General features: G+C 42.0%; 1 protein-coding gene across 1 annotated transcript; it reads left to right on the top strand.

Annotated features, from left to right (window-relative positions):
- The first annotated feature begins 1,574 nt into the window (after positions 1-1,574).
- On the top strand, positions 1,575-25,929 carry LOC140241517 (adhesion G-protein coupled receptor G2-like). Its single transcript, XM_072321258.1, has 10 exons — positions 1,575-1,691; positions 2,524-2,651; positions 2,905-3,051; positions 3,357-3,741; positions 4,911-5,119; positions 18,730-18,894; positions 20,163-20,272; positions 20,920-21,182; positions 21,845-21,914; positions 25,186-25,929. Exons 2-10 carry the CDS (start codon positions 2,553-2,555, stop codon positions 25,742-25,744), a joined length of 2,007 nt encoding a protein of 668 aa, XP_072177359.1. The 5' UTR covers positions 1,575-1,691; positions 2,524-2,552; the 3' UTR covers positions 25,745-25,929.
- Positions 25,930-26,207: the final 278 nt, after the last annotated feature.

Here is a 26,207-nt window from a genome sequence, read left to right as displayed (position 1 = left end):
TTCGAAAATGAATTAAAGTTTGAATTGAATTGAACTGAACTGAGTAGATCCACACAAATAATTTGCCGGCAAGTTTTCACACTGGCAATACCGGTACCGAAGTTGCACCAGGGAGGTGAGAGGAAGTCACCTCCCTGGTTGCACTGACATGGAAGGGTTGTGAAAATTTGACTGCTTTGTAAGTGAATAACACAATACATACTGGCCCTGATGAGAAAACCTTCCCCCCGCGCGTTGCACGTGGTGGGTATCTTTTGCACAGAGAACATTGCAAACGATGGCCCAGGGAGGTGACCTCCCTGATGCGATCAGCTGTGTCTCGTAAAATACGATTACGTAAGAGTGGCCGTCACTCGTAATGCATATTCATTAAGAATGGCTACGTCTGCATATCAAATAGATGATGTCATACTACATTATCGTGCTCGCTCTGGCAGGGTAGTCTGGACGATTTTTTTCGGGAGTACCAATTGGCGGAGTGTCGCAATCAGCGGTTGGGCGCATTGGGTGGGTGCCGAGTGTGTGGGGACTGCGGATGATAAACATCGTCCAGTATCTGGACTACGTAAGTTACCTCAGAGAGTATATTGAGATAACAAGTATTCTCGGGGGGGGGGGGGGGGATGAACGACAGCTGTTCGTCAGCTACAAGAAGCCCCACAAAAGCGTATCATCACCAAATATTGCTCGTTGGCTGAAGGAAGTGGTCGAGCAGCATCAACTTCAGCCGCAGTCAGAGGTGATGTACAATATTTAAACAGGCTGGATGGTCGAACGAAAGAAGGTTTCGACGCTTCTACAATAAACCAAAAGACACCAAGTTGAGTTTTCTCAGGCCGTCACTCGTGTAGCAGAAAACTAATGTAGCCTCTTGGTAGATGCTTCAGTTATTTACATAACATATATATGTTATGTTTATGGGAAAAATGTATCGTCATAGGCATTAAAGTCTCCTGACGTATATCCAACGAGTATAACGCAATAGAATAGAAAAATTAAACGAGAACTTACTAGTACCTGTTCGAAGTCTTAATCTCAATTCTATTAAGTAATATGAGGGTGATATTACGTCCCCTCCACACCCACCCTGCTGTTCTAAAAGGAGTGTATTCTAAGTCAGCATTGTTTCGAACAAGATTGCCAGTTCCCGATATTTTTCCTCTAGTGACAGTTCATTTTCACTCTTCGAAAATTGGTTCTTATACTGCGATGCACATATGGCGAGCTCTCTCCTGACTTAATATCACCCTCCTATTACTTAATAGAATTGAAATTATAGCTTCGAACAGTTAAGTTCTCGTTTAATCTTTCTATTATACAGCATGGAGAACACCCAAACATGTTTAGATTCTCACAGATGTTAACATTCCTCTCATATCATCCCAAAATGTTTTAAACTTGATGGATAATGCTTTATTCTTTCTCAAACAATCAGGCATCAACTAGTGGGTGAATTGGTATGGTTTTTTTTTTATGTTGGTACACTTCATTTTATGAAATTCTCTTCTTTTTCAGAAACTGTACGACAGACTGAATTAAAAACAAATAAAATGAGCATTGATGATTACAATTTATAGCATCCTGTCCGCGTTCGGAAGTGAGTGGAGCGTTCGGTACCCTAACCTTTGAACCCACAGCCATTGGCGAGACTGCGGACAGCCTCGAACGCTGTCGAGATTACAGCAGAAACAGTGAGTTACATTGACAATTCACATTCAAGTAGAAGAACTGCACATTTTTGCGTCAAGCTTTGCGTCCGGTAGAAATTGTAAAACTAACAATAAGACATTGCAGTAGAAAATTACTGTATACGTTTAATTTATTCACCATACTGCATACAAATCACTTGTATTTTAATACCTGCTTGAATCTACTTCCAGTTTGAAGTGATTGCAAACCTTGTATAACAGACAAGCTTTATTAGTATAATATTTAGTCAGTAAATAAATATTCTTTCTTATTTGAAATGCATTTTCTACCAATAAAAATGTTTTTCTCATTTCTACTTAGGAAACTTATTCATATTAAAGCTTTGCATTTTCTCAGCGATCATTTCACTTTTAAATTAGCTACAATTCAGCAATATCTCATTTCATCTTGATAGCAAGAATGTAAAAATAATTGCACGTAGCTGCTTGTATTTACTAAGTGCGTATATTTGGCTATTTAACTCATAAATGTATTCTTTCTACAATTCATTGTATAATCTGAACATACCGTTTTCGGTGCTGTGTAAAATAGGGCGGGGATATTACTCGAGTTTGCCTCGCCATCAAATACATCGGGTTCTGTACCCCTGATATACATCACGCAATATCAAGATGGAGACTTTTTGTGTGAATGATTGTTGTTACTGTGTAATGATTTTCATTATTTGGGTTTGGGAAAAGAATGAAAAGAAGAGTAAATGACATTCTCCAGTAAACATGGTCTCCCAAATGCTACGAGCTATGATGCGGTTATCAGTTGTACTCGGCATTAGAATATCTTTCTAATCGTAATGGTTGTTACGTCTGTCTTCAGCTTATTTGCCACGGGCCAGACGACAGTGCATGAGCGATCTCTTCACGCCAGTTATGTGGGGAGAACTAATTTTCAGTGACTGCTTCACCGACAACGATGTTAACGACATTCTTCAAGACTTGGCGCGGGTGAGCTTGAATCGGAACATTACGTAGTATTGTAATTTATTGTATTGTACTTTATTCCATGAGTCGTAGAGACGAGACGTTTAATATATTTTAACACCCAAGCATGCATTTGCTTATAATGTGTACTTGTGTACATGTATACATGTATACATGTAAGTTATAGTTTATGAAGCGTGCTGTGATGTGTTATGTGCCGGAAGCATTATATGAATCATGTTTTACACTGAAGTACTGAAATGTCTATTCGTTACAGGCCATTGTTACTCCAGACAACGTGACGGCGTATTCCAGCGATTTGCTAGCCGCAACAAAAATCGGCAGAGAGATAGATACCGACGGGCTTGTTGCCGTGGCAACCGCTCTTTCCAAGATTGTAGCCATTCGAAACTCTTCATCCGAGGTATACCAATGCCCATCCATTATCATGCAGGATAATGTGGGTATATGAAGAATTTATAGATTCCAGTCACTCACTTTTGTTTTTCATCCCATCTTTGGTCAAATTTTGTTTTCCCTTTTACAACTTATGTCTGTGCTTCCAAAATAAACTGTTATTTGCTATACAGTCGTTGTATGCCTGCTGAATTGCATTATTTTTTTTTTCTCTTCCGGGAGTTTGTATCATATCTGTGAACATTAAGGAAAACTTTTTGTTGGTTCAGGTGCACAGGCTTTTTTTTTTTCCTCCCGTGACTTTAACATTAGGTGACCGCAAACGTAATACGAGTGGTCGACAACGTGCTCGCCGTCGACAACGACGTCTTCGTGGATTCGGTTGAATTTAAAGCGCCAACTGAGATCCTATACGCCTTGGAGGACCAGGTTACCCTCTTTCAGGAGGGGCCTGGCAACAATCTCACTGTAATCGGAGAGAGCTTGACGGTGGTGGCGCTACAACTCCCCAAGGAGTCGCTGGTGTTGGGTCTCGGGTTTGCTGCATTTTCGGCTGATGGTTTCAGAGGAGACAGTCGGTATTTCGAAGAAGTAGTTGAAAACGGGACTATGATTTACTTCGACACGGAAGATATCCCGAGACCAGAGATTGATGCCTCCATTTACCTCCCAGAGGGCATCCTGAACTTTCTCCCGCAAGGTAAATCTCCTTGACGTCTTTGTCATCTTTTCAGTTCTGTTAAGGATTACTTTTTGTTCATTCATCAATTTTAATTAATTCCTTTGTCTGTTTATTCATTCATTCATCCATTCATTCATTCATTCATTCATTTTTACATTTATTGGCCAAATAATTTTTTGGGTTGATTTTCGTTGTGCTGGAGGTTTGTCAATCTCAATATGAAATAAGTTTCAAACCTTAAGATTAAGGGAATCTTAACTCTTATTTAATTTTCGGGGAAAAAAATAACCTTCGAAATAATGAATCTTCAAAATATGAAGCTACAGAATCACGAACGTTATTCTATTTATGGATTAACGAACTCTCGGAGTAACGAATCTTTCTTTATTTTCAGATCATTAAAATCTTCGGAATAACAACCCTTATTTTATTTTCGGAATAGCGAACTTTTCGAATATCGAACTGTAACCTTATTTTTATATTCAAAAGTTGAATGCAGAAAATACTTTACAATGTACATGTATTATGACTGAAACCTACTTTGCAAACTGTTCAGAGTTTACAGAAATGCTTGGAATGGGGAGAAATGCAAAAGAAAAAAAAAGTGCTTCTGGGATGCATTTCCCATACATAATATAACAAATTACCAAATGATTGATATTATACATAGAAAGCAGAGCTACAAAACAAACTAACACACGAAAATCTAACTAAACCTAAACAAGAAATATCCTGGACAAATCTCTACACTAAAGACGCTGTCATACAGTAGAGAAGGAACTTATGAGAGCGAGATGTTTATAATAGAAGTGAAATCTTGCAAATAATATGATTTATTTTCATTTTTTGCCGGTTTAGGCAGAAAATGAATATTGCTACTGTTGAGCATGCAAAAAACAAAAAAAAAAATGCGTAGTTGGAAAGCTGTTCTGTTGTGTCAAAGTATGAGACAATCCTGATAAAGAAGGTATCAGTTGATTGCATGTATTGCTATGGTCTTGGGGGTTTTAAAGCTTGTTTGATTGTGTAAAGTGTATTTGAGTTGAATTCAATTGAATTGATATGGGAAGGATTCAATCGTGTCAAACGATCATAAAGAGATGAATCGCCTTCATCTTTGGACACAATGACAATTTCAGCGTACCGACGGTAAGTTCATAGAGGTGTCGAATAAAAGGTTCCCACTATCTTCCTAGATAACGACAGTATTCCAATCAGTTTCTTCGTTTTCGAGCAAAGTAAGTTGTTTCAGAGCGAAGATCAACCATACGACATTGGTCCAGAGCGTCGCCTGGCTGTTGGTACGAGTGTCATTTCGGCTACCGTTGAGGGTGTCGTAATCGAGGGGCTACCACCTGGTCAAGAAGTTGAGACCGTATTCTTAGAGAGAAATGTGAGTAAAGGATGTAAGACTTTCAAGATATCTGTCACTTACTGAAACGTTTAATGATAGCCTTTTGAACATTATTCCCCCCCCCCACTTTATTTTGTCAAGGCGCCCCCTCTTTAAGCGGGGTTCCCACTATCGTACGATCTATTACGAACGCCACGATTGGACATGCGTAACTGATCGTGGACGTTTCGTTGAACTTGTCTGAAATTTCACGTGAGGATACGAGGTTATGCGAGTCAATACGTGTTTCTTCGCTTGGATGCGCTATGGTCACGATTGGTCTATTTCAAGCAATACGATCTGTCACGATCTGGTCTCGCGTTCAAATACGATCCGATAGGATTGTCCCGATTGAGTCCATGATTGGTTCCGAACTACCACTATCATTACGATTGGGATCCCCGATTTGGTGCGTGCAGCTACGTTCTGATACGTTCCAATACGAATACCGCGAACCAATGCGGGCTGTTGAGATAAGATACGATATATTTCACGATCGGGATCAAAAGCGACTCCAATTTAAGGTGCGATTGAACCCGAATGGGAATATTGCAGTCCTGCTGACAGCGGATTTCATTGTTTCCTTAAATTCTACAGAGTGATTAGGCCTTCTATCCACAAGCATTGGTGATGGCAAGAGTTGACAGCTTGAGGATGATGAGAACGTGACCTTTGCAGTATTGCGAATGACGATTACATTATTCATCAGATAGAAAGCCACAACCTCAGATAGTCCCTCCTCTAATTTGAATAGCCTAAAGAAATTAATAGAATATTGAACCGACGCGCTCACCTCCCCCCCCCCCAAAAAAAAAAAACAAAAACAAAAACAAAAACAAAAACAAGTACACAACATCAGATCATTGCCCATCTTCCCCAGAAAAAAAATAAAGATCCAAGACAAATATGTTTACTTCCTTTGAAACACATGAAGAAAATATGATGAAATTGAAGCTGAAAAAAGAGAAAGATTCCGTACAAACTCAAGAGGTGATACGCCGATAGCGTATCACCTAAAAAGAGGATGGGATCTTTTTGAATACTAATATAATATGTGATATACATATACGCTCAATATAAGATTGTTGGCCAAACTAATAAGCATTGCTTGTGTGTTTAATTTCATATACGCATAGTATAGTATCATATGCATTTTTATTTCAAAATGTCGTTATCTCACGGGGTATTGAAAGTTTGGTTGGTTTGGCTTGATTTATTGCTTTATTTAACAGTGTTTAACAAAACCGACATACACACACAACAGAAAGGTAACTCCCCTAAAATAATGTCACTTAAAAAAAAAAGTCTTAAGCAAAATTATTTCGCAGGGGTATTGCTACACTTATTGACTAACTTCTTTTTGAAAATTATAACAGTGATCTTTATAGTCATCCACGAAAATGGTCACTTTTCAAAAGTCACACAAGTTACTTTATGGGGTATGTGAAGCATTCTGCTTCTGGTGGATGTTTCAGTGGTGTTATTATGTACTATAGGTTTTCCCATTCATTTTCAAACTTTTTTTCATTCAATTTCACAAACTTTTACTTCAATTTCGTCGCAGGATGTCGGGAATGGGCCAGTCTTACTTTCAAATTCGTCTTTCGTCGTTCATTTTCAAATAAAGTCCATTCAATTTAGTTATTTGGCATACATTTTCGTCATTTACAGTTCAAATTCGTCCGTCTCACTCGCAGCACTCAGAACAGCAGGATCGACTTTGTCTTTTGTTAACCATTTTCGTTAAATCTTCATTCATATTCGTCTCATATCTCTATCCGGTGTGATTTACCAGTCATTCATGATTTTTTTTTTTCTGTAACCGTTCACATTTTATGTACATTCAGGAGTTAGCATACACAAAAGTGCCCCCCCTCCCACACACACACAGAACCACAGATACAGACACACACAGTCACACACACAAGCAATCCGAGTACACACTGATACAAACAGACGTACCGTCTCGCAAACGAAAACACTGACAAACGATTTCAGGCAAATATGATTAAAGACAAAATTTAAGTGTAGAATTGTAGCCTGTTTGATGTCAAAGAATGGGTAACATAATTATGTTTGCTGCTTTCCAGGGTACACAAATTAAAGTTTGCCTAATGCATTATGATGCGAAACCTGAACATTACGAGTTAAAGTTCAAAAGGTAACCCTGACATACTGTCCTGGGTTATGTCTTTTGACTGTCGTTTATCCTTCAATCAACTTTGGTTGTCAGTCATGTTTTTCGTGTGTTTTGTCTAAGCAAATTGTAAGGGAAAAATGTGTAACGATACAATTTACGAGAGAAAGTAAAAATATGCCGGCTTAAAGTTGGTTCACCATCAAAATAAAGAATCGACAACATCTGACTAATTTGAATGAAAAATTAATGAAATTGTGTGAACAAAGACGAATTTGATCTTCACATTCTGCGATCCGTCAGCGGGAGGGATGAATTTGAAGGACAATTGACGATACTGAATTCCACGTGCTTCTCGGAACGAAATTGAATAGTAAATCTTTGAAATTGAATGACAAAAGTGCGAAAATGGATGGGAAAACCTATAGTATATTATTGTGCCACCCCTCCATTATTCAATCTCGCGGAATACAAAGTATATACGATCGATTTGCGAGGAAAATAAGGGCACATGTGCAAAATAAGCAGAAGGAAAGTGAAAAAGTCGATCCCGATCAACACGATTAAGAAGCACGATTAGATAAGATTTGCTGCGTTATGATACGATCCAAGACATTTTGATGCGATGATCACGATCAAAAATTACTCGTGTTAATAGTAGAAAATTTTTGAACCGTCCAAAATTTTTCTACGATTAACGCGATTGCCACGATTGACTTTAAGATCTGATACAATCTAGTACGATCTGATAAGATCACCACGATTGCTTTACGATTAAGACCACGATTTCAATCGTGGTTCCAATCGTGACAGTGGGAACCCCGCTTTACGCAAGTCCTGGATCTGCCCATGATTAAAGCAGGGTTCCCACTTAGCCGAGTTACAGTGCCGAGCTTTGGCGAGTTGTGGCGAGTCGCCTCAAAGGGGCACTCGCGATAACTCGCGTAAAGCTATTCATTTGAAAATATTCAAAATTTTCCCTAACTCGAAGTAACTCGTGCTGGACTCTTTTAAACTCGTAATATACTCGTACTACTCGTAACAAACTCTCACTACTCGTACGACGCTCGCTATGAACTCTTTGTAACTCGCCACCTTCAAATATATACGAGAGTTCTGGTCGAGTTTTGAAGAGTACGATACGAGCACTACGACTCTACTATCAGTATGTGTAAAGCAGGGTTCCCACTTAGCCGAGTTACAGTGCCGAGCTTTGGCGAGTTGTGGCGGGTTGCCTCAAAGGGGCACTCGCGATAACTCGCGTAAAGCTCTTCATGTAACTCGGGATAACTCGCGACAACTCGCGTAACTCGTAGTGAATCTGCAAAACTCCCCGTGAACTCGCGAGTGGTTCCAAAATTTTTGAACATGTTGAAAATTTTCCCTAACTCAAAGTAACTCGTGCTGAACTCTTTTAAACTCGTAATATACTCATACTACTCGTAACAAACTCTCAATACTCGGACGAAGCTCGCGATGAACTCTTCGTAACTCGCCACCTTCAAGTATATACGCGAGTTCTGCTCGAGTTTTGAAGAGTGCAATGCGAGCACTACGACCCTACTACTAGTATGTGTAAGGGGGAGTTGCCCTCGAGCTAAGCCCGAGTTTAGATCGAGCTCTGCGACTTACAACGAGTTTTGTGTTAGCTTATTCAGAGTGCAATGCACTTTGGAATTATTCACATTTCACAGGGATTGTGCTAACTCATAACGGACTCGTAACGGGCTCGTAACGAGCTCGTAACAAGCTCTTTTATAACTCAATGAAAGCTCGATTTAAGTCGTACACAGGTCATCACAACTCGCCCCAACATCGGTGTGACTCGTATCACGCTCGGATCACTCGTATCACTATCGTAGTAAACTCGATGTTGCCTCGTAGATCACTCATGCGCAGCTCATTAAAATTGACAAATTTCACGCGAGTTCAAGCGAGTTCACGCGAGTTTAAGCTCACGCAGCTCGGAACAACTCGAGACTCCAACTCGGCTAAGTGGGAACCTTGCTTTAGTAGGAATTGCCCTCGAGTAAGGCGCGAGTTTAGATCGAGCTCTGCGACTTACAACGAGTTTTGTATTAGCTTATCAGAGTACCTTGCACTGACCTATTAATATGGAATTATTCACATTTTCCCAGCGTTTGAAAGACAGGAGACATTCATTAAACCCTAATAGGTCATTGCCATTACAATTCTAGAACTACATAAAAATAAAGACAGAAAAAAAAAATGTCACGCGACTCAAGAAATCCAAGAAAAAACCGGAGAAGGAAATGGAGATCAATCAAGCGATGGTAAGAAGTAGAGGAAGAAGAGCAGGAAGAGACAGTAGAAACAGAAGAGATCACCCGTGATGGGCTACAGAGGGAGTCAGAAAACCATGCCTCTAAGCAAGACCCACAAGACCAGGACTTATTTTCATAACAGATATCAACTCTTGCTGGAATGGCATCAACTCCCAATACCAACAACCAATCAGGAAGTTGGATTCTTGTTGTTGCCATGACAATTGACATTCCATCAAGAGTTGTTATCATATCAACTTTTATGAAATAGGTCCCAGGTCCCAGTAGAAGAAAATGGGAGAAAAGACGCCACTGGACGCCAAACCGAACAGCAGGGATTGTGCAACTCCTAACGAGTTCGTAACGGGCTCGTAACAAGCTCTTTTCAACTCGATGAATGCTTGGTTTAAGTCGTACACGGTCATCACAACTCACACCAAGATCGGTGTGACTCGTATCACGCTCGTATCACTCGTTCAGCTATCGTAGTAAACTCGATGTCTCGCAGATCACTCATGCGCAGCTCATTAAAATTGACAAATTTCACGCGAGTTCACGCGAGTTCACGCGAGTTCACGCGAGTTCACGCGAGTTCTCGCTAGTTTAAACTTGCACAGGTCGGCACAACTCGAGACTCCAACTCGACTAAGTGGGAACTTTGGTGTGTTCATGTAAAGATAGTATGATGATGGCAAATTAACATCATGTGTGATAATTACAGTGATACACATTGAGCTCAGATCCGTATATGTACTAGCTTCTCGATTTGATTACATAGTGTATTGGCAAAACCAGGTATGTACTGGCAAATAGTAAATCCCACCACCTTAGAAAATTAATCACGCATTTTGACAAAATTATTTCCCACAACTGTTTTTTTTTTTCCTCTCGTTAAAAATGTAATGTAATGTAACAGTCATACTGCTTGGTTATACAGATTTCGAGAGTTAACCAGTTCTCATCTAATTCCTCTGTTGAAAGTGTCGGTGTTGCAGTGTTAAACAGGACATTGCATGATAGATACAGTAGGCAGTTGTATCCGCAAACAAACAAACAAATAAATAAAAAAAAAAATTCACAATGATCATTCTCCCCATCGCATTCTGTGTATAATAATCGTTTTATTGTAATTTAAGTCGATTACAACAAATCACTTCACTATGAGTAAGAATTGTGCTATATAAAAGACACCCAATAACACTTTCCATGAAAGATCAGACATTTGTACATGGATATAATGCAATTTTTGCTATCTATCTTTCATCTCGTAAGTGTCCATAGCCAATTGTTTGTCATTCGTCAGACCTCTAGCGAGTGTAAAAAAAAAAAAAAAATGACGCAGTGTGGAGCCGGGAAATGTGCAAACGCCGGGAAATGTGCAAACGCCTGGAAATGTGCAAACGTTTCGCCGGGAAATGTGCAAACGCCGGGAAATGTGCAAACGTCGTGCCGGGAAATGTGCAAATCTCTAAATTTCATCAACGGGAAATGTGCAAACGTGACGCCGGCCGAGCCGCGGCCGAGCCCGGCCTTATCTTGGTGTAAACGCAAACTGGGCCAAATGCGCGGCCAATTGCGCGGCCAATTTTAGTCTGGCTTCCAAACCCTCTGCCTGTATCTTTCGCTATTCATGATATTAACCCCCTCAACGTCGAAAACTAGTATAATTTAAGGCGGTTTTGTCCTGCAAATGATTCTTTCCTTCGGCAAAGGCCTTTGCCCGAACGGCGACTTCGTCGCCACGGAATTCATTTGGCAAAGGGTCTGAAAACCAGACAATACCAAATTGCATTTGTTTACAAGCAGAGCGCCACTACGACAAAATATTGAAAGGTTTGAATCAAAAGCGCGGCCGAGCCCGGCAGTGTAAACGGACAAAATTGCGAGGCTCGGCCGCGCAATTGAGGCCCCGCACTGTAAACGGGGTCGTAGAAGACCCCGTTTACAGTGCGAGGCTCGGCCGCGGCTCGGCCGCGGCCGAGTCCAGCCCCGCTTCAGTGTAAACGCGCAAAAGGCCAAATGCGAGGCCAAAATTGGCCTCGCATTTGGCCTCGCTCTGGAGGTGGTCTCGGCCGCGGCCGAGCCCGGCCTTTTCTTGGTGTAAACTCAAACTGGGCCAAATGCGCGGCCAATTGCGCGGCCAGTTTTAGTCTGGCTTCCAAACCCTCTGCCTGTATCTTTCGCTGTTCAGGATATTAACCCCCTCAACGTCGAAAACTAGTATAGTTTAAGGTGGTTTTGTCCTGCAGAGGATTTTTTCCTTCGGCAAAGGCCTTTGCCCGAACGGCGACTTCGTCGCCACGGAATTCAGTTGGCAAAGGGTCTGAAAACCAGACAATACCAAATTGCGTTAGTTTACAAGCAGAGCGCCACTACGACCAAATAATGAAAGGTTTGAATCGAAAGCGCGGCCGAGCCCAGCAGTGTAATTAGACCCCGTTTACAGTGCGGGGCCGGGCTCGGCCGCGGCTCGGCCGCGGCCGAGCCCGGCCTCAATTGCGCGGCCGAGCCTCGCAATTTTGTCCGTTTACACTGCTGGGCTCGGCCGCGCTTTTAATTCAAACCTTTCAATATTTTGTCGTAGTGGCGCTCTGCTTGTAAACAAACGCAATTTGGTATAGCCTGGTTTTCAGACCCTTTGCCAACTGGATTCCGTGGCGACGAAGTCGTCGTTCGGGCAAAAGTCTTTGCCGAAGGAAAAATCCTTTGCAGGTCCAAACCACCTTAAACTATACTCAAGCGCGCCGGAACACTTCTGGTTTTGGGGGGGCAAAATCTCAACGGGGGCACATTTTATGTGACGATGTGAGATCCTCGTCGCGGGAGCGAAGCGAGCGGGGGGGGGGGGGGGTAAAAAGGGGGATTCCCCCCCCCCCCCCCCCACTGTAGGGAGCTTTTGTACAACAGGGTACAAAAGTAGTCGCGTTTATAGACCATTTAAAAGCAAATTTCTAAGGAATTAAACATAGTGAAAAATAATCAGTGCAAAGGGCTATGATTATTACATATACGGGAGTATACATAATAATGTGATGGTGTGAGATCCTCGGCGAGGGAGCGAAGCGACCGAGCGGGGGGAGGGTGTGGGAGGGGGGATATCCCCTCCCACGGTAAGGACTTTTTTTGTAAAAACAGAGTATGAAAGTCGCGTTTATAGAGAATTTAAAGCAAATTTCTAGGGAATTATCATATTGAAAAAATCAGTTGGAAGGACTATGATCATAACATACGGGAGTACATTAATAATGTGATGGTGCGAGATCCTCGGCGAGGGAGTGAAGCGACCGAGCTGGGGGAGGGTGTGGGAGGGGGGACACCCCCTCCCACGGTAGGGACTTTTTGTAAAAACAGTATAAAAGTAGCGTTTATAGAACATTTAAAAGCAAATTTCTAGGTAATTAACATATTGGAAAAAAAAATCAGTTGGAAGGACTATTATGATCTTAACATACGGGGGTATATCATGTGATGGTGTGAGATCCTCGTCGAGGGAGCGACGCGACCGAGCGGGGGAGGGTGTGGGAGGGGGATACCCCCTCCCACGGTAGGGACTTTTTGTAAAAACAGAGTATAAAAGTCGCTTTTATAGAGCATTTTAGATTAGATTTCTGAGGAAATAAACACAGTAAAAGAAATCACGGCGAAGGACTGTGATAATAACTTATGAAGACTTTTCATCTTACTATAAGTACGGGCAGAACGAGCGAGCCACTTTCACTTTGCAATTTATCTGAAATGTACTCATTAAAAGCTTAAACATGATCGCATCGTTCGAACAGTAAAAAAATATTCTTATACTGCTAGAAAGCAAAGAAGAAAATGAAAAATGTAAGGTTTACTAAAGGTATGTTCAGCGGGCACACTCGAGGACACGAGGCTACCATCTATATACTAGATTTACTCATGAGTTATTATTAGTGTATGTAGATACAATAATGTACGTTGTTAGTGTATTATAATTTTCGCCCCGTTAGGGGCGAAAAATTTTGCATTTTCAGTTATGAAATTACAACATTTACACAAGAAATATGCCTTTATTGTTCATTTTGGTCTTTAAATCAGTGATTAATTATTTGTTACAGGGGGCACTTTGGGGGGGGGGCAAAAACTCGTTTTGCCCCCCCAACATTTTGTTTGGGGGGGGGGGGGGGCAAGTGCCACCCCTGCCCCCCCGCTTCCGGCGCCCTTGACTATACTAGTCTTCCACGTTGAGGGGGTTAATATCGTGAATAGCGAAATGTTACGGGCAGAGGGTCTGGAAGCCAGACTAAAATTGGCCGCGCATTTGGCCCAGTTTGCGTTTACACCAAGAAGAGGCCGGGCTCGGCCGCGGCTCGGCCGCGGCCGAGACCACCTCCAGAGCGAGGCCAAATGCGAGGCCAATTTTGGCCTCGCATTTGGCCTTTTGCGCGTTTACACTGAAGCGGGGCTGGGCTCGGCCGCGGCCGAGCCGCGGCCGAGCCTCGCACTGTAAACGGGGTCTATACGGACAAAATTGCGAGGCTCGGCCGCGCAATTGAGGCCGGGTATGGCCGATCAAGGGGTGCCCAGATCGGGAGGGGGGGGGGTGATGGGTGGAGGGGGATATTCCACATTTTTAGCATCTTCTTGAAATATCTATGAGGGATTTTCACCAAACTTGAAAGATAGCAAGATTATGGTAATAGTTATGATCTTGATTTGTTCAAATGAGCCCCCCCCCCCCTTCCCCTACCGCTGAAGGGGGGGGGGGGGTGGGGCTGCGGGACCAGGGTTGAAGTTTCAGCGTCCCCAAAACTCTGGAATTTTTTTAATCTTCTTCTGTCAAACCGATAAAGATAGAGTTTAGTTAGTGCTATGAAGATACAGCGTTAATGAATGAAATTTCATGTTTGGTTATGACGCGGATCAAGGGGTCTCCAGATCGCGGGGGTGAGGGCAAGGAGAGGAATTTTCCACATTTTCAGCATCTTCTTGAAAAATCTACGACGGAATTTCACCAAAATTGGCAGATCGCCTCTTTACGGTGATATGCACTTAATTTCTTAAAATGAGCCTCCCTCCCACACACACACACACCGCTTAAGGGGGGGGGGTTGAAGCCTCGGAGTCCCTAAACTCAATTTTTATCTTCTTCTGTCAAACCGGAAAAGAGACCTTAGTTAGTGCTATGAAGACATTAAAAAATGCCTGAAATGTTATTTCACGTTTGATTGTGGCGGATCGAGGGGTGTCCTTATGGGGGGGGGGGGGAGGGTGAGGGGGAGGAGGGGGGATTTTCACATATTCTGCATCCTCTTGAGAAATCTTTGACGGATTTTCACCGAACGTGGGAGGTAGCATCTCTAGTGTGATAGAATCCCACTTTGTGCGAAGGGGCAACAAGTCCAAATTGTTCCCCTTCCCCAAAGCTAGGGATAAGACCAGGGTAGCCCCCACGTCATTTAGTAAGCAGACGTGAAATTTCATCAAAGTATAGATCTACCTTCTAAAAATGTGATAAGAATGTGTTCTATTACTCTTGGTTGTATAGAAAATGTCTTTAAAAAGTATGTATTCCGGGTTTTTTTGTCCATATGTATAGGGTTTTCAATAAAATTCTGTATTCCACCCGAACGACCCTATCCCCTCGTCTTGGTCCCTTTCAAGTTCAAGGGGCGGAGATGGCGGGTGGGGGGGGGGGTCCATCTCCTCCCACCTTAGGGGTTGGGGCAGTGCTCATCTAGACAAATTGAGGTCATTTTACCACATAAATACGCTACGCTACGTTTCAAGCTTGGCAAATATCTATAAGGGTTTCAAGAAGAAACTGAATATGTGACAAATCCGCCTTAATCCGCACTTATTCATGAATTAACTCACCATAACAGGCACCAGCACTCTATTAGCTCCATCATTTTTGTATAGGTTTTTTTTTTTTTTTTTTTTAAAAGCTGATATATGATTTTATTAGTTTGGTTTGGTGAAAATTCGTCATAGATTTTTCAAGAAGATGGAGAAAATTTTGAAAATCCCCCTCCTCCCCCTGGTTACAGCTCGTTATTCCGAAGGTTCGCTGTTCCGAATGCTCTTTATTCCTAAGATTCGTTATTCCGAAGGTTCATTGTTCCGAATTTCATTTACGGATTAACCAGTCTTCGGAATAACGAACCTTCGGAATAACGCCACAAATTTTCAGATTAACGAACCCTTTTTCATTTTCGGATTAACCCTAACTTACCTGGGCTATTTAGAGAGCTTGAATTCCTGGGGGGGGGGGAGGGGGCATTATGCCCCCCCCCCCTTCAGATCTCGGCCGTTGATCGCGCGATCGCCGCAAAATTTTGCATGAACATAAAGCCGGATGGAATCTACAAGATTGCTTAGTTAAATTTTCAAAAAAAAAAATGCATTTTCTATTTTAGCTAAATTAATTATGCAAACTATTATATACAAAAAACAATATTTTCGTCGGTAATTGGCTTATAAAAGCTTATGGAATGCTGATTTTTTGGTGCAAATATTCCTGTGACATTCTAAACATTAAGTGCGTTAAAAAAAATCAGTATCGAAATTAATTTCTTATGTTTTTTATTGTTTTATCAATTTTTTATATCTTTCCTTGTTTTCTCGAACTTTTGTTTTGGTAGTTTTTTTCAGCAGAATTTGTCATACAAATTTTTTGAAGCATAGCTATATTAAAATAAATTGATTTCAGCCATTAAAATTTTTTGAAGGGGCGTGGCTTCGGAACGGTATGCCCGGGCGCGACAAATTTGATCTCAAAAGTTGTGCGAGACTTGAAATTAAAAGTCAGCTAGCGGCGCGGTCAAAAAAATTTGCGCACCGGAATGGTCGCGGAATTCGTCGGGGGGGGGGGGAATTATGCCCCCCCCCCCCCCCTCCAGGTAAGTTAGGGTTAACGAACCTCTAGGTATAGGGACTTTGAGTGTTTCGGATTAACGACCCTTCGGAATAACGAACCTTCGGAATAACGAACAGCACCCCCTCCCCCTCACCCTCACCTACCCCCGATCAGAGCACCCCGAGACCCGCCATAATCAAACATGAGATTTCGGTCATTAATGTCTTTACAGCACTAACTTTTACGGTTCGACAGAAGTAAAAAAAAAAAAAAAAAAAAAATCAAGAGAATAGAGACTCTGAGGGTTCAACCCCCCCCCCCCCTCCTCGTCGGCGGAGGAGGGGGGGGGGGGGACTCAATTTAACAAATTAAGATCGAATCACCATAAATATACTATCTGCCAATTGCTAAGTTTGGTGAAAATCCGTCATAGATTTTACAAGACTATGCAGAAAATGTGGAAAATCCCCTTCCTCCCCCTAACACCCCTTATCAGGGCACTCCTGGAACCGTCATAATCAAACGTGAAATTTTAGTAACTATATTGTCTTCATATAACGTACATAGTTCCATATTCTTCGGTTCAACAGAAGAAGATTACAAATTCCAGAGTTTAGGGACCTGAAACTTCAACTCCTCCTCCCCCCCCCCCCTTTGGCGGTGGGAGGGGGTGGGGCTCATTTTACCATATAAGATCATATCACCGTAAAGATGGTATCTGCCAAGTTTGGTGAAAATCCTTCTTGAGATTTATCAAGAAGATGCAGTAAATGTGGACAATCCCCCTCCTGTCCATCACTTCCCCTTCCCCACCCCCAATCAGGACACCCCTGGATCCGCCATAATCAAACATGAAATTTCAGTCATAAACGTCCTCAAGGCACTAACTTAGCTCTATCTTCTTTTTTTTTTTTTGTTCGACAGAAAAAGATTTTTAAAAAATCCAGAGTTTAGGGACTCTGAGGCTTCAACTCTCCCCCCCCCCCCCTTTCGGCCGGGGGTGGGGGGAGGATTGGGGGCTAATTTCAATTCATAAAGATCATATCACCGTAATGAGGCTATCTGAAAAGTTTAGTGAAAATCTGTCCTAGACTTTTCAAGAAGATACTGACAATGTAGAACATCCCTCTCCTCCCCTCATCCCCCCCCCCCCGCGATCCGGACGCCCCTGGATCCGTCATAATCAAACATGCAATTTCAGTCATTAATGTCTTCATAGCACTAGTTTAGGGACTCTGATGCTTCAAATTGAAGACTCCTCCCCACTTATGGCCCCGTGCCCTGCATCCCTGGATCTGCAATTAAACGTGAACTCTTGTCATCAATATCTTTAAAGAACCAACCTAGCTCATTCTTATTTGGTTATATAATACAAGAAGTATTTTGATAATACCCTAGTTCTGGGACTTTGAGGCCCCCTCCCCTTTTTCGGGGGGGGGGGGTGGCTACTATATGAACAAATTGAGATCCCATTGCCATAATCGTGCTACCTGCCAATTTTGTTTAAAATCTGTCAAGGATTTCATTAAGAAAATCTAAATGGCGGAAGTTCATGGGCAGTTCTGATATGGAGTTTATCTACTATCTTTATACACAATATCGCTAAAGTAAATGATTTGCACTTTTCCCGGCGTCACATTTGCACATTTCCCGTTGATGAAATTTGCACATTTCCCGGCGACACGTTTGCACATTTCCCGGCGTTTGCACATTTCCTGGCAAGACGTTTGGACATTTCCCGGCGTTTGCACATTTCCCGGCGAGACGTTTGCACAATTCCCGGCGTTTGCACATTTCCCGGCGTTTGCACATTTCCCGGCTCCACACGCAGTCCATCGAATAGCATGTGTCTCAATTTAAATTAAAACAGTTTCTACGAAACAGGTGAAGAAATCACTCCTTGTCTGAATGCCAAGCCGTTTCAATGCTGTTTTTTAAATGATGCAAAAAAAACCACAACAACAAACAAACAGTGCGATAAAATGAAAGTTTACAGACGATTGTTGTTTCTGTTGCTGTTTCTATCGCTTATCAAAGTCAAATTACGCCTCTGGAGTCTTCATTTTTAACCAAGAAGTGTTGCCAATGTGTATGCGAGGGTTTTTCCATGATCATCTACTGTTAATTTCATGTTTTGTGTCATCATTTCACCTCTTTTTCTTAACGAAATTTCTACTCTTGAGAGGCAACGACATGGTGACAAGTTATGCAAAAAAGAATAAGATAACTAGATGGAGAAAAACAAACTGATTTTTTTTTTCATTCCCACCGTCAAATACAATCTTGAAGTAGTGGTCAGCAGAGCACCCACAGTTGATAGCATGTATGTAGGCACTACTCTTTCTTATTTGAAAATACAATGCAGGTCACAAGGCAAGACGAACAGGTGGATAATCGGACATGTGTTTTTTGGGAAGAGACGAGTTTGGGAGGACGATGGTCATCCGAAGGGTGTCGAAGAGAGGATCTACCCGACGTCAACCGCATTCGTTGTCTCTGTGATCATCTCACCAGTTTCGCTGTGCTTCTGGTGAGAACGACTCTTCTTCTCTTTTCGAATCTTGAATCATTATAATGTGGCGCTGTATCAACAGAAGTCCAAATTGCAATCAAGATAAAATGTTGTTTTCGTCAATATATGCCACTGAAGTGAATCAAATCAACCTAAAGAGTCCGACGTCTGATGCCTTAAAGTGAATGTACTAGTCGGTGGATTCTTGTTTATATATATATATATATATATATATATATATATATATATATATATATACATGTGTGTGTGTGTGTGTGTGTAGGACCTATATGTATAATGACGCATCACATGTCTGATAATAATATGATGACGTTTGCTAGATAATTATATCCTCGTCATGGTCTGAGTGCAGGGGCACATCCAGGAATTCCGTAAAGGGGGGGGGGGGACATAAAATATTTCTGGTGCTATTTCCGGGTTTCATTTCATTTTTTCGTTTTATTTCTTTTGTTTTACCAAAAAATAAAGGGAGGGGATTCCCGTTGTGCCTCACGTTGGATCCTCCACTGGACTGGTACCATGTCATTTCAATAACTTGTTTTCTAATAATAGCGCTGATAACAACATCACTGATTCTATCACCAAACTTTGATATATGTGTACAAATAATTACAGAGGGAGAATGGGAGAGAGAGAGAGAGACGAGAGAGATTAGAAGAGAACGAGGGAAAGATATTCAAGTTTTCTTTGGCGCTTCCCTTAACAAAATATCAAAATGACCTGTGCTTCGGAGTATGCAGTGCTGTAGAATCTATGAGTGCTTGTCTGTAGCATCCTTAACAGAGATATTTTAGGTGAACTATCAGGATTAGATTTTGTATTTTTATTTCGTTTATAAAAAATGAAAGTACATGTACATGTAATACTCTAGATCTATATACAGGCAGCGAAAAAAAAAAAAAAAACTTCCTTTGTAGACAACACGATTTACTAAACAAATCGTCCTGTACATCATGACCCCCATTTACTCCATTCTACTTTTCCCTCAGTGATTGTAGACTTGTCAAGCATTAAGGACTGTTCAGAATCATAGTTAATATCATCATCGCCAGTATCATCACTATCATCAATTTTGTTATCAATCATCATTTTTTATTGGTGAGTTTAGCGGAAAATTGTTCAGATTGACACATCTTTCTTCTTCCTGTGACCATCCATATACTGTAAGTTGGTGCATTGGTGTGAAAGTGTCCATGGAGACTGACAGTAATTGCTACCGATGTGATCATCTTCTGCTTGCTTTCGCCCCAATTTTGTGTTTTTAGGACTTATCCGGGGATATCGGGCACCATGCTCTCGACTTACTCGGCATCATCGGTTGCGTTATCTCTATCGTATGTCTCATCATCACAATCGTCACATATCTGAGCATGAAGTAGGTATCCAGCGACCTAATGGACCTTTATGGTCTTAGATACTCGGTAAATTTCACTCGTTTGTTTGCTGTCTGTTAAGGTTTTGTTGTGGTAGACGAATAAAAGAAAAAAAAAATCATAAAACTGAAGAAAACCATAACCTGCTTACTCGACGTGCTCAACTCGACTACAATAGCGTTTACCTCTGGGTGGTGTATAAGGCATCGGTAATACGGGAACAAAATGTAACAAGTACTGACATGATTTATTAGTAAAAAAAAACAAAAAACAACAACAACAACAACAACAACAACAACAAACGAAACCTCCGGATTGCTAGACCGGAGCTGTACCGACTGATCAGCTATAAAAGCCCTATTATAGTTCAGTCTTCGTCCCAGAAATGCTCGAATGGTCAGAAGCTATTGTTCTTAGTGTTGTTGGCTTGAAGATACAGTCTGATAACTATAGGCATACTGTTTCACGAATACAGAGAGAAATATACGTTTCTTTCAGCTCTGTCTACCGAGATACTATGTAATTAATCGACCTTTCTAAAGCCTACTGGGTTGTTATTCAGGCTGTTATCAGATGTGTATCAGTCTCAGGTTGGCGATATTGATCCCAACGGCATCTTGCACTCTAATCTCATATCTTTACCTGCCAGGAAACTCCGCTCCAAACAACCTCTGCAGATTCTTGTTAACCTCTGCCTCGCTCTTCTCGGCCTCTATCTGGTCTTTGTCATCGGAATCGACCGACGATACCCTACGGTGGGTTGCTTGATCGTTGGCCTGCTCATCCACTACTTCCTCCTAGCTTCCATGAGCTGGATGGCGGTCGAGGCTGTCAACATGTATCTCTGCTTCGTTAAGGTTTTCGACGCCCACGTATCGAAGTTTATGCAGAAGGCCTGTCTCTGTGCGTGGGGTAAGAAAAGTAGTCTGTCTCTTAATCTAGAACTCGTACAAGTCACGGACTAAAAATATTGGAGATATTTCATATGTGCTCCAGATCGTAGAATTTTAATTCTAAAGGCGTAAAGTTTGTCCATCCATAAACCTATAGTATAGCTACACAGTGAAGCGCACACGCGGATCAAGCAAGGACAGAGACTACGATTCAACCAATCACATTGTCCCAGAATAAGAATCTTTCTTATTTTTTTGTTGTTGTTGAAACTTTGCAAGTATTCAACCAAAAGTGTGCACCAGACAGTTGATTTGTAATTCTATATGCAAAAACCCTGGGTTGTCAGAGGATAACTTTCCAATACCTTCCCCTCGCTCTGTCGCTGAGCTCCCTCGCATGAGACCCCGTACCCCATTGTTGTTTATATTCCCCACCCCCTGAAAAAAGACTTGAAAACCTGATGCTCACGGTCATGAATGTATGTATCTTTGAGCATTCTTATTGTCTTATTGTCCTTCTGTAGAGTATCGTTATTTTGCCTTACCCCCTACCTACTCGTTGCATGAAATCGTCGCCGCAGTAGTATTATTAAAAAAAAAAAAAAAAAGTCGAGATTGCCTGTTTCAGTTGCCATCGCCTTATCCACTGTGCTATGTCGTATGTGTTCTTGATTTTACCAGGTTTACCCCTTCTCGTGTGCATCATCATAGCAGCGTTGGACCATTCCGTGTACTTGGGTGACAAAACTTAGTAAGTTTGTGATTCCATCCGGCACTGAAGGCTTTTCAGCGATATTGCATGACCAGTCAATATTAATGTAATATGGACTGGCCTTGAGGGGGATACGACATTTATTGCCTGAACTAGAATTGTATAGCCCGAGTCGGAGACGAGGGCAATACAATTCTACTGAGGGCAATTAAGGGTCGTATCCCTCGAAAGTAGACAGTCCATACCATTATTATTACCCATTTCAGGCATCTTGAGCAGCAAAATAAATCATTACAAAGTTGTTGTCTTTTTACAACTTCCTATTTTACCGTGACAATTTTCCACACCAGCTCGAGTTTACACCACACTGCGCACTACGTCCTTATTCCCAGCTCAGGTATGTGGCGCGCGTTTAACCGTAAAGGGGCCGGGCTTTTTTGGCTATGCTCAGACCGGGGGGGGGGGGGATGGATTCTGCCCCCCCCCCCCAGATCTCAGCCATCGGTGGTGCGATCGCGATGAAATTTTGCATGCGTGAGACCCGCGTCATAATCTACAAGATTGTGTCATAAGATTTTTTGAAACAATCAATTTCTAATTTTAATTAATTAATTATGCAAATTAAGCTCAAGATGATATTTTAGCCTAATTAAAAGCATTGAGAGTCTAATTTTTGATCTGTAAATCTGTTTTAGCATATTTAACAATTGTACATCACAAAAACTTCCAAAACTCATTTCAATTCTTATGTATTTTATTGTTTTCAGAATTTCTTATGTATTTCTATGTTTTTCAACTTTTGTTTTTTCTGTGTTTTTTCATTGGAAATTGTCACTGACCACTTTTCTACCATAATTAGCACAAAATTAATCAATGAAAGTGATTAATTGTAAAAATAATCAGGTTTTTATGACTTTCATGACAGAGCACTGTTTTCCATAGGAAATGTACACAAAATCACAAAATTGTGCCCGTTTTGGGGCGACATTCCGTTACAAAAATGGGCGTGGCTTCGCAAAAGTATGCGCGGACGTTGCAAATTTGGTCTCAAAAGTTGCGCGAGACTTGAACGAAGAAAGTCAAGAAGCCTCGTGACGAGGCCTTCTCGCGTTACAGAATTATAGCGCGAAACGTCGAGGGGGGGGGGGCGGATTCCGCCCCCCCCCCCCCCCGGCCCTTTTAGGGTTAACAGCCAACTCACACAGGCGCAGGGATGGTCCCCTATGTACGTGTTAAGTTAGGGAATTTGCCAGGTGCGGTGGAGCACCCCAATTTCATCTCATTATCGCCCCGTTCTATTTGAATTTCCAACGGGCATCCACGGCTGCCCGAAACTGTGTGCATGAAAAAGTCAAATCTTTACCTTCTCCTTGTGCCGCTATGCGTGCCGCTAGTAAACTCAAACTTCCCACACTATCTAAGTTTTTAAAAACCTTCCTTTTGATGAAAGAATTATGAAATTTGCTGCACTAGAACTTGAGATATTAAAGCGTTTTGAAAATCACCTCTCGCAAAACATGCTCTCTGTTTTGTTTTTTTTCCGACTGGACTATGGCCGGGCTCCAATGTGTCCGAAATTGGCAACATAAGTTCATCAGGCCTCAATCCATATGGTGAAAGTTTTCGCTCGGTTCCACCTGTACTTTTTGAGAAATCAATTTGTTTCTACAGGGTTTGGAATAGAAAATTGTAGTCAGCGAAACAATTGAAAATGACGTCATTTCTTTTCCCGTAATATTGGGCATGCGTGGTACGTGAGATTCAGGATTTCGTGCTCATTGTTGGTTTGCATGTGACGCAGTCAATTTTGCCGAGTGTCGCACGGCGGTGACTGCTGAGCTGCTGCCGCGCACGCTGCATGCAGCAATGCGTTGTGTGTGCTGTGACATGCAACGCTACAGTGACGCGATTATACATGGGACCGACCTGTACGCTTTGCGTCCGTGTCATTTTTGACATCACCTTCTGTTTTTTTTCCGACATAACCATGGCCGGGAATATTACGGTATGAAATTTAAAATACAAGCAGATAAATAAATTTCGGTGTACTTTGTTCGAATGGCGCTTTGGTTCCGCAATCACACTTCGTGAATTTTAGGATGATTTTCGAGGCATATTTTTGGTAATTTTGCTCGCCAGGTTTTCGCTAAAATTTCACATTTTATCATTGTCAAATCCTTTAATATGTTATATGTGCATATTCGGACATGTTTTCAAATTCAAACTAACTCAATTTTAATCCGAAAATAGGTTTCCTTAAATTGTTATTAGCTTGAGAAGTTGTTTACTTTTTCTCAACTACACGAGTACATGTTGTTTACTTTATGCAAATGAGGCTCGGCTGCCGATGGATTTCTGCGAGATAATTGGGGTGCTCCACCGCGCCTGTTTGCCCTCTGTCGCGAAACTCGAGTATGCGGCGCGCGTAAAAACGTCACAGCAAGGCTCACACAGTAACAGCGATCGTCCTTTAGTTTTACATGTTTACCTATGGGAATTTGCCCTTCGTCGCGAAACTACTCCGCGAGAAACTCAAGTCATCAACAGCAAATTTTCCTCACTGGGAGCTCAAGTGCCCGGATGCTATATTCCCCTCGTTTTTGACACGCAAATCCCATAGGCGTTTGCCAAAGAGAGGAATATGATAGATTCATCCCTCTTCTACCTGCTGGCGCGCAATTCCGCCCGTAAGACGAGGGATCGAACCACAGCTCAGATGCCTGATACGGGTAATAATCTCGTATACGGCAATGGCATGCACAGTATAGCATTTTGCCATACACAACTTGTGTATGGCAAAATGCTATACTGGGCCGTCTTGATCTCTTGCTGTGATAAGTGTTGGACAAAATTCATTTGTTCTGGACATAGGAGGTGCAAAGAAAAACTTGGTAATTCTGGAGTGGATATAGAGGAATAATGCGACTGCTTTTACAAATTGTTCTGGAGAATGTATAAATGCATCTCGTCAGAGATGCCCTGTTGATGCTAATAATCAGTTGAGATATTGTGAAAATTACATTTCATGTATAAAACAAAATCTTGAGGAGTCAGCATGCACTATCGCAATCTCGCTTTAACAGTGAGGGATTTGTGAGTGTCCGTGTGATACCATGACAGACTTTATAATGACTTTCAATAAGCAATTACTCTTGCTATGAAAGCCGACCATGCTCATTATATGTAAAGATATTATGTCTTTTTTTTGGGGGGGGGGGATCTGTGCTTGTGCGAAATATTATTCAGGGGGAGCTATCTCCTGTAGTTATATTGTTTTGATATGGATGTTTTCGTTCGTTTACTTTTTCAGTTGCTTTGTCAGTCCTGGCCCGGCGCTGTATTTCGGTGTCCTTCTCTTAGTGGCCGTACTCCTCCTCGTAAATTTCGTTATCTTCGCGTTGGTGCTAAAGCGGTTGACTTGTCGCAAGACCGTTGCAGCACACAAGGCCGACCAGGGGGCGACGTGGCGACGAGTTCAAAACGCCGTGGCCATAACGGTGCTGCTGGGTCTGACCTGGATCTTCGGCTTCCTGGCTATAGGGGGCGCTCGCTTCATCCTCAACATCCTCTTCCTCCTCTTTAACTCGCTACAGGGCTTCTTCGTTTTCGTCATGTTCTGCCTTCGGCAGAAGGAGGTCCGTGACCAGTGGTGGCGCTGGCTCCGCTGCCAGTTCGACGAGGAGAGGCCCGGGCAAGTCCGCGAAGAGAAAGCCAAGACCAGGCCGACGTCTGAATCGGGATCCGGTGAGGCTTTCGGCACGGCCAAGACTTCGGAGAGGTCAGCCAACAGCAGTTCTTTGGATCCAGAGAGTATCCAACTGTCGAGTGGCGGGACCCTCAGTACCAACGCGCCAAGTGCCAGCGCGTGATTGGTCTCTTTTATGCTGTCTCAGAGGATGGCGTGCGCGTGATCCCCAGCTTATCACAGGGAGATGTTTTCAAGGCGTGACACTATCATTCTTTTTGTTCTAACGCTCAGAAGATTTTTGAGCTATTCTCTCAGCAGCTAAGAGAGATCCAAATGTACGTTGACCTTTATTGTTCCCTTTTTGTCCGTAGAGTTTAACCAAATCACTAAATATCTTATGAAAATATGCATCATTTATGTACTGTATTAGACATTTTCCGTAGATTTTGCTGCATTCTCTTAATCCCCTTTTCTAACAAGAAAATCCTCCATATTATTCATATTCCAATTGCGACATTATCCTCCTGTAACACAACATTTGAGCTGAACAATAGACACAGTTGTGTGACTTACCACTCATTGCTACGTCAAAAACTGTGCGAAACATTACAGCATGAAAGAACATGTGATGCTATTGCAATGTA

This window comes from Diadema setosum, chromosome 2 (assembly GCF_964275005.1).
Source record: "Diadema setosum chromosome 2, eeDiaSeto1, whole genome shotgun sequence".
Taxonomy (NCBI): Eukaryota; Metazoa; Echinodermata; class Echinoidea; order Diadematoida; family Diadematidae; genus Diadema; species Diadema setosum.
The sequence above is the reverse complement of the archived record's forward strand: the minus strand, read 5'-3'. Positions and strand labels throughout refer to the sequence as shown.